The sequence below is a fragment of the Procambarus clarkii genome, chromosome 11, assembly GCF_040958095.1.
Source record: "Procambarus clarkii isolate CNS0578487 chromosome 11, FALCON_Pclarkii_2.0, whole genome shotgun sequence".
Classification (NCBI taxonomy): domain Eukaryota; kingdom Metazoa; phylum Arthropoda; class Malacostraca; order Decapoda; family Cambaridae; genus Procambarus; species Procambarus clarkii.
The window spans coordinates 40,325,301-40,335,473 of NC_091160.1; the positions used below are offsets into that span (position 1 = coordinate 40,325,301).

At 37.4% G+C, this 10,173-nt stretch overlaps 1 protein-coding gene across 3 annotated transcripts in view; it reads left to right on the plus strand.

Annotated features, from left to right (window-relative positions):
* Nucleotides 1-7,403, plus strand: part of LOC123758350 (serine-rich adhesin for platelets) — a 246,208-nt gene extending 238,805 nt beyond the window's left edge. For all 3 annotated transcript variants that reach the window (XM_045742651.2, XM_069322674.1, XM_045742649.2), the window contains exon 7: nt 1,484-7,403. In XM_045742651.2, coding sequence (XP_045598607.2) covers nt 1,484-2,683 — 1,200 coding nt within the window. In that variant the 3' untranslated portion in view covers nt 2,684-7,403. The remainder of the gene's footprint in view (nt 1-1,483) is intronic.
* Nucleotides 7,404-10,173: the final 2,770 nt, after the last annotated feature.

Sequence of the window (10,173 nt, forward strand, 5' to 3'; positions counted from 1 at the left end):
CACTTAATGCTTGCATCCTCCCCCCTCAAGATAGTAAATTGCCCAGCCTGAATATATGTAAAATCTTTTTATTTAATCCACTTTGCTACTCAATTTAAATTATAATGGTATTTTCTTGAAAGACTAAAATATTTGATTTACTTATTACATTGCATAGTGATTGGTTTTTGCAGTTTTGCTGCTTATTTTCTGACCACTTGCATAACTACATACAGGGCTGGGCACTAGTAATGTTCATAATGGCAGCCCTGAGGGGAGGATTTTGTGATAGTCTCATGTAGAAAATCCCAACTCCAGCCACAGTACTGTACTCCAGCTCCAAATATTATCCAGTTGTCTCTTTTTCTGGCATTTTTTGGTGCTAGCATGTGTGAGAATGTTAAGTGTGTATGCTCAAGAGCCAGGCATGCTTGCCCAGTTTAATGATGGCATGTACACAGTACTGTTTATACAGCCCTGTTTATACAGCACTTTATACAGTCCTGTTTATACAGCACTCTTTTTACAGTCCTGTTTATAAAGCCCTGTTTATACAGCATTGTTTACACAGTCCTGTTTATACAGAACTGTTTATACAGCCCTGTTTATACAGCCCTGTTTATACAGCCCTGTTTATACAGCACTGTTTACACAGCACTCTTTACTGTGCACTACAGAATATGAAATGTGTATTGTTTGGCTGTACCATAATAAAGTTCAGGATTTCAGAAACTGCTTATATGAAGTTGAAAAATCATTAATCAGTAGATTGCCTCTTTTAAGAGCTTTACTATATTCTGATTTTTGGTCAGACATGATGGATGTGCTCAGAAATCTTGACTCTATCTATCTATATTTCTTTGATTTGCATTTAACTACAAAATAATATTTTGAGCTTTGGATTGACAGTAATCCACAAAATTGTCATGTCCTCAGTACTGTATGCAATAGGAACAAACTTTCATCTTGCGTAATGCGGCCAGTTGTAGTTACAGCAATTATCAGTTTGAGGTTACTTGGGTGCCTGCTGAACTCTGTCCTTGTTCATCATTAAAGAATTCATGCAGTGATAAAATTAACTTGTATCTTAAATTGGCTCACCACTTAAATGTTTGACATTTGTGTTACACATCACACTACCCTGCACAGGTGTTGACATGACATTAGTTTGCTTGTGTAGATTTGCAAGTGCCTTTTCACAGTTGACTGGTATTCACAGTAGTAATTATACTGTACACAAATACTCAAATAAGGCATATTTGATTTATTAATAATCGATAAAGTTTAGCTTCAATTCATGATTGGAAAAAATTCAGTAAACTTTATTTTGCATCTTTTGTAGATCTTTAATACAGCAGTTAGTGTTATGAGACTGCAGTGTAAGTTATGATATCAACTTTTATTGGGTTTGTTATTAATTATATTTAATTTTTATAAATCATTATTTTATACAGTATATGGATAAAATGTAACTTATTTAGCTCATGGCTGCTGCATTTTGCAGGATTCCCCGACACGCTGCCGTGACCAAAGCATTATCAGCAAGTCAAGCCCAGTGAATAGTTCAGAAGATTACAGTCAGCGGCTCTCCTCCCTCAGCTCGGGCTTTGACGTCTCAAGTTCCCCATTGACTGTGTCCGACCTACGAAGTTCCTCCCCACCAACCTCTCGTGTGCCTACTACTTCCAAGATGTTCAGTGCATTAGAGGAGCAGAAATCTAGAAATATTTCTAACAATGTTAAGAGGGCTGTCCAAAAGAAGATGAGTGCCAGTGATATTTATAATCAAGATTTAATTGATGTATCCAATAAATATGTAAATGATTCAAAATTGCCATGTGGGGGAGGGAAAAGGGTTCTTAAATTTGGAAATGAAAGCAGTAGTAACTCCTCTGAGCTTAAATTGTCTAACCTAAGGGGTGGGTCTAATTCATCATCCCCATCATCATCCCTTGGGTCTGGTAGTGGTTTCTACGACAGTATCAACATGGATGATGAAAGTCTCGATGATGGCAATAAATTGATGCATGTAGAAGTAGCCTTTGAATGGAATCCAATATCATCCCAGAATATTCAATATCTTCCTCCTGCTGCTCGCATGTGGACTCCAACTCAGACAATGAGTCCTGACAAGCGACTGCCACCTGTTACTAGCATCTCGCCTAAGTGGTTAAACCCATCCAAGGTTCCCATTCGGCTTGGTCATGGACCCTCTTTCAAGAGCAAAAAAGTTAACCTTGGTAATACCAAAAATGAAAAGGCACTAGAGTGTGTTAACACAGAAAGCGGTACACAGCAGTGGATGGCCGATTCCCTGGAAGATGAAACTCCGGGTTTTGAGGCTGTTGGAAAGATGAGAAGTAAGCTACGTGTCATGAATGGTGCTGTACGATTTAAGTGCATTGACCGCCCTTCTGTGCTCTCTATGGTTCAAGAAACTTCAAGTTCCCACTCAGAATTGCCAAAAAGTGGAAGAAATATGACTACCAGTCTAAAATCTACAACAGCTTTTCAACAAGATAATATAAGTGGTAGGTGCACTAAAGGAAATTCTGACATGGAGAAGTCACAGTCTCAGTTAGGAAGATCCCAGCCATCATTATCAATGAGTGAAGGTGGCTCTCCAGCAAGGCAGTGTGATGCAGATCTGAATTCACGTGTTCACCAGATTTTAGCACGCATTGCAGAAAGTGCCCAGTTATGAGAAAAAAAGAATGGTCTGTGACAAATGATTTTCAGTATGTTAATAACATAGTGGGTATGTTGATTGCAAAATATGATGATGATGAAATATGATATACAATTTATTGATAGGTCCTGACTTGGTTATTTATAGTTTCAAATGAACTACTGAGTTGGTATTTTATTTTTTTACATTTTAACATCTTAATGACTGGTCCCAGTTGAGCCCCTGAGCTTGAGATACAATGCCTTGTAATATAGTTGGTCACAACTGGGCATTTTGACCCCTTTTTATTGTTCTTATAAACTTTTTTAATGATGGGAATATTTTAGGAATGGGCATTTTTCCTTAACTTATTTGCTATGTATTATACATTCTATTCTACTTTTGCCCATGTACTCATATTGTGATAGGAGTATATTCATTCCATGCCTCATATATGGGTCATATTGTGCTGAAGGTCTTTACTCACTAAGGCACTTGACGTTTTAGTCGGGTACCTGAGCTCACAGCTATGCCAAAGTGCTTTTGATGAATTAAGCAACCATTGCCGATACAGTCGTGCATTTTTCAGTGTGCGTGATCGTCGGAATGATATTATACAGATGACATACTACGTTAGTTTTCTTGGGTGGAGATGATCTGTTGTAAATACTGGTTTGGTAATTATTTTATATAGTGTTTTGTAGGATATGTTGTGCAATTTCATAATGTTACAACTTCCCAAGCAGTCTCTTCCTGTAGATTGCTCTTGCCACACTAAGGTCTGCTCTCTTGGAGAATAACCAAGGTTTAGCTTGACACTTTATAAGATTGTTGTAAATGTAAACATTAACATTTACATGAAATTTATTATTATGAATATATATTCTGCATTACTAAAATATCACTGTGACATATCACATCTCCAGGATAAGACATTAACGCCACAATTCTTGAATAAGATAAATTAAGCAAAGTTATATTGACATGAGAAATATGGCAATGTTTTTATATGTAAAATAATTAGTTTTATTAAAGTGTCATATAGAAGAAAGTTAACTCTTAATATCTCTCCTTGTGTTTGAGGTGCTATTGGTATGGTTGTTAAGAGACTGCACACACAATGCATTTGTTCAAGTCTTGGTGAGTATTCATCATTATCTTGCCAAATTAATGTCTTGACAAGGTGCCACTGGTAACCTCACCAATAGCACCTCTTCCAGGGTAGCCTCGGACAGTACTGATTTTTTTTTTTTTTTTAGAGGGGGCTTGAATATTATAGTAATATTAATGTTTCTGATTCCACTGTTGGACAGTCTCACTGTCTATATAATCTACAGAAGCCACACTGGACCAAACCATAAACACATGAGAATGGCCATCAGTGACCGAGGTTGAATATACAGTCTCCATATAAACGTGTTTCACAATTTTTCATTTTACTGTATTTTAGAAATTTACGTCTTAATGAAAAACTATTTACAGAATTGTATACTCAGAAGCTCTGATATTTAAAGATGGCATGATTTTTTTTCTAGGTTGTAAAAGTAATAGGTAGTCAAGAACAACTAATTCAATACTATATTATTTATTGAGAATGAGCTCTACACTTGAAATATAGTGCTATATAGCACTTTCAGATAATTAGTGTATTGTACATCTGACATCAAGATGTGGGAAGGATGTAGTTTAACAATGTGCCTTTAGTAGATGATGAGTCACAGTAATGTGGCCGAAGATATGATGACCAAACATGATGTCAGAAGATGAGGAGACGACGTTTTAGTCTGTCCTGGATTGAGACAACACGATAACGGTCCAGGACGGACTGAAATGTCCTCGTCTCCTCATCTTTTGGTGGGGTTTGGTCATCATGCTTTCAATATTTAAAACAGTCTTGACATATTAGTTCAAGATGCATTATGGAAGTGTCTTGTGGAATACTTTGAAGCTGGTTGAAAAAATTGATTAAAATACACTGGGCAAATTAAATTTTCACAAATCATGGGGTATTAGTAGTGCATGTGTTGGTGTTAGAGCCACACTTTAAGATGCTTGCTTTATTGTAAGTAAAAGCCATATTCCTTATGAGTTCAGTCTCTTATTGACAAGATGAAACATTTACCGAGCTTTGCCCTCTCATTGTTCTAAACCAGAAACAGTGTTTTTAAAAAGGATGATAGTTTCATTATGGTAGGAATATATTTTTTTGTGGCTGTTAAAACTGTGCAGATGACTGGAGAGAGCAAGTGCAAGACTTAAGACTTCAACACTTCTCCTTCACCATAATGCAACATCACTCTTGTCCTGCATGTAGACTTTTTAATTATTTTCTATATAACAATATGGATCTTGAACATTTGCTATAAAACATCCTAGAGAAGCTTGGGAAGTTGTATCAAAATTGTTTTCAAATTTGCATATCAGTGCAATGAGATGAAGTATTTACATCTTTAAAGTTAGGTAAAGCCAGTGATCACCTACATCCACAGGTGGAGGAATATTTTCAGCTGATAGATTGGTGAAAACTAGTGGTGGCTGGTTCCTACGTGTGATACATCTTAAATAGCTGTGACCTTGGTAGAGTCGATGGCCACTGGCAGTCATGTCTAATGTAAGTAGCTGCTCAAGCTTGGACATCACATTACATTACATTATCTTTATGCCAATGATATTTAGATTTTGAGCCAAAGAAAAATGTAAAAAAGTGGATAGTCTTGCATATGCGAGAAAATGTTATCAGTAATCCATTAGTCTGAGGAGCTTTATATGGTTTATCAGTAGTAATGACCAAAGAGCTTTACCCCATACACATTACACTAGGAACCACGACATGCCCAGGAGTCTACCTGACAATTGTTTAGGAGCAGATGTTGCCGGTGTATTTGTCACCGGCAGTTTAAGACCCTTTACAATTACACAAAACCTTGATTCTGTTCAGTAAGTGCATGTTGGATAGAGCGCACATGCATACATATTTATATAAATATATGTATATATGTATGTTGTACCTAGTAGCCAGAATGTCGTACTTGGCCTACTATGCAAAGCCCTATTTGCATAATAAGCCAAGTTTTCCTGAATTTAAATTTTTTTCTAATTTTTTCTTATGAAATGGTAAATCGGTCCATTTCATTATGTAAAAGCTAATTTGTTTAAATTTTAGTTAAAATTAACGAAGATATATGACCGAACCTAACCAATCCTACCTAACCTAAACTAACCTATCTTAACTTAACCTAAACTAACACAACTAAGTCAATAAATTATGGTCTTAATATACTATCATAATAATAATTCAAATAAACTAATTGGAAACAATTTATTAAAAATAAAGAAAATCACTCAGCCTATTAGGCAAATCGGGCCTTGCATAGTAGGCTGAGAAGTGTGTTCTGGCTACTAGGTACGACATATACAGTGTGTGTGTGTGTGTGTGTGTGTGTGTGTGTGTGTGTGTGTGTGTGTGTGTATGTGTGTGTGTGTGTGTGTGTGTATGTGTATGTGTGTGTGTGTGTGTGTGTGTATATATATATATATATATATATATATATATGTATATATATATATATATATATCGTACCTAGTAGCCAGAACGCACTTGTCAGCCTACTATGCAAGGCCCGATTTGCCTAATAAGCCAAGTTTTCATGAATTAATGTTTTTTCGTCTACCTAACCTACCTAACCTAACCTAGCTTTTTTTTGGCTACCTAACCTAACCTTACCTATAAAGATAGGTTAGGTTAGGTTAGGTAGGGTTGGTTAGGTTCAGTCATATATCTACGTTAATTTTAACTCCAATAAAAAAAAATGACCTCATACATAGTGAAAAGGGCAGCTTTATCATTTCATAAGAAAAAAATTATAGAAAATATATTAATTCAGGAAAACTTGGCTTATTAGGCAAATTGGGCCTTGCATAGTAGGCTGAGAAGTGAGTTCTGGCTACTAGGTACGACATATATATATATATGTCGTACCTAGTAGCCAGAACGCACTTCTCGGCCTACTATGCAAGGCCCAATTTGCCTAATAAGCCAAGTTTTCATGAATTAATTGTTTTTCGACTACCTAACCTACCTAACCTAACCTAACCTAACTTTTTCAGCTACCTAACCTAACCTAACCTATAAAGATAGGTTAGGTTAGGTTAGGTATGGTTGGTTAGGTTCGGTCACATATCTACGTTAATTTTAACTCCAATAAAAAAAAATTTACCTCATACATAATGAAATGGGTAGCTTTATCATTTCATAAGAAAAAAATTAGAGAAAATATATTAATTCAAGAAAACTTGGCTTATTAGGCAAATCGGGCCTTGCATAGTAGGCTGAGAAGTGCGTTCTGGCTACTAGGTACGACATATATATATATACAGTATATATATATACACACACACACACACACACACACACACACACACAACCACCACACCCCCACACACACAATCACCCAACCACACACACAATCACCCAACCACACACACAATCACCCAACCACACACACAATCACCCAACCACACACAATCACCCAACCACACACACAATCACCCAACCACACACAATCACCCAACCACACACACAATCACACAACCACACACAATCACTCACACAATCACACAACCACACAACCACAGACACACACAACCACACACTCACACACACACACACACACACACACACACACACACACACACACACACACACACACACACACACACACACACACACACACACCACACACACACACCACACACACGACATGCAAAAGAAGTATGAAGAAAAAGTGCTTAAATTAGAAGAGGACAATGGAGCTCTTTGGAGTGAGCTTTGCACTCTAAAAGGGAGTATGCTTCAACAAGGTAAGATTATTACTGCATTAACAGACAAGGTAACAAATCAGGAGGAGCAAATCAAGGAACTAGTGAAAGAAAATGAGGCATGGAAAGTGAAGTGTGGTGACTTTGAAGAAATAAACAAGAAGATAGACTCATATGGTGAACAACTCCAAGCAAGCCTAAGAGCTAACATAGAGTTAGGTAAGGATCTCCAACTGGAAACTTCACTGACAACTCACATAGAGGAGGTGAATAAAGAACTAGAAAAGTATAAAGAAGAAATAAAAGCGACATATGCTGAAGTTGTAAAAGAGAAAGAGACTATCAAAGAAGTGTGTTCGGAAGTCAAAACCAGAAATGACCAACAAGAAGCAGAAATTAGGCAAGCAATTAGGAAAGAACTGGTTACCAACAGTAAACTGGTACAAAACACTGCAGATAGAACTAAGTCCATAATCATTTTTGGATGTTTAGAGAAGGAAATTTCATCTAGGGTGGACCGAGCGGCAGAAGAGATGAAAATCATAGAGAAAATAGTAGGTTTAGGAGAAGGCTCAAAGGAAAATGTCAGTGATTTTAGAAGAATAGGAAAATATGAGAAAGAAAAGAACCGCCCCTTAAGGGTGACCTTTAATGGAGTGAAAAACATGATGGAAGTGCTAAGATGATCACTCTGCCAGGAAACTGCAGAGTGATGAGGTTGGCAAATCTTGGTCAATAAGACAAGACCTCTCCAAGGAAGACAGAGAAAAGCTGAAAATGAACTTAATTGAGGCAAAACGGCTAAATGGGGATAGAAATGAAGAAGACAGAAATTCTTTTTTTTACAAAGTGACAGGGACTGGAAAGCTTGTGAAATGGTACATAAAAACAAAGCAACAAGATCAGTAGTGGAAGGGGGAGTAAAGAGCAAAGGAAAAGGGAACATGTTCCTGAAAATTGTATATACCAACATAGATGGAGTGAGGTCAAAAACTTTGGAGTTGCAAGATATAATCCAGCTTAGGGTCCCAGATATTGTTGCATTATCAGAAACGAAACTTGAAGGAAATATAATAAATGAAGTCATATTCCCAAGAGGCTACTCAGTTTGGAGACGTGACAGGAAAACTAGGAAGGGAGGAGGAGTGGCTGTACTGGTGAAAAAACACCTGAAGGTAAAAGAGTTAATATTTGAAAACCCTCGAGATATTGACATAATGGCATTGCAGGTCTGGAATCAGGATGATAACCTGATAATTGTAAATGCCTACAGCCCACCAGCAAGCAACACGTGGACAAAGGAAGAACTGGATGACAAACGTGAGGGCCTCATAATGGTCATGAGAGATATTATTGTACAAGCAGATAAAGATAAATCACGACTGTTGATACTGGGGGACTTCAACTTTAGAGCAATAGACTGGGAGGCCTATGAAGCAAGAACGGAGGACTTTTGGACATGCAGATTTGTGAACCTCATTCTGGAGACATTCTTGTATCAACACATAAAGCAAGCCACAAGAATGAGGGAAGGAGATATACCGTCAGTACTGGATCTAGTATTCACCAGGAAAGAAGAAGAGATTTTTGACATCCAGTACCTTCCTCCCTTGGGAAAGAGTGATCACGTCCTGTTAGACATTAAATATGCTTTAAGATATCATCTAGAAGAAAATGGGGACATTGAAACAGTTGATAAACTCGATTTAAAGAGAGGCAACTATGGGGAACTTCGAAATTTTTTTAATGAGTGTAATTGGACAGAATTGTTGCTAGGCAGGGAAGTAAATGAAATGTATGCCAAATTTTTAAAACTATACGAGGAAGGCACACAAACATTCATACCAAAACAGAGATGCAGGACCAGAAAACAGGATTGGTTCGACAGAAATTGTGAGAGGGCAAGAGACCAAAAGACACAAAAATGGAATCAGTATAGGAAGAGGCCAAACCCCCAAACATACCAGCGATACAAAGATGCGAGAAACAATTATACAGCAGTAAGGAGAGAGGCAGAAAGAAATTTTGAAAAAGGGATAGCAGATAAATGTAAAACAGAACCGGGCCTATTCTACAAATTCATAAACAACAAATTGCAGGTAAAGGATAATATCCAGAGGTTGAAAATGGGAAACAGATTCACGGAAAATGAAAAGGAAATGTGTGAAACATTAAATGAAAAGTTCCAAAGTGTGTTTGTACAAAATGAAATCATCAGAGAACCAGACACAATAAGAATTCCAGAGAACAACATAGAGCGGATAGAGGTGTCTAGAGATGAAGTGGAAAATATGCTAAAGGAGCTCGGGAGGAACAAAGCAGCTGGCCCAGATGGCGTTTCACCATGGGTTCTGAGAGAATGTGCATCTGAGCTCAGCATTCCACTTCACCTGATCTTTCAGGCATCCCTGTGTACAGGAATCGTAGCAGACGTGTGGAAACAGGCTAACATAGTTCCAATCTACAAAAGTGGCAGCAGGGAAGACCCCCTCAATTATAGACCTGTATCATTGACAAGTGTAATAGTGAAAGTATTGGAAAAGCTAATCAAAACTAAATGGGTAGAACACCTGGAGAGAAATGATATAATATCAGACAGACAGTATGGTTTTCGATCAGGAAGATCCTGTGTATCGAATTTACTCAGTTTCTATGATCGGGCCACAGAGATATTACAGGAAAGAGATGGCTGGGTTGACTGCATCTAT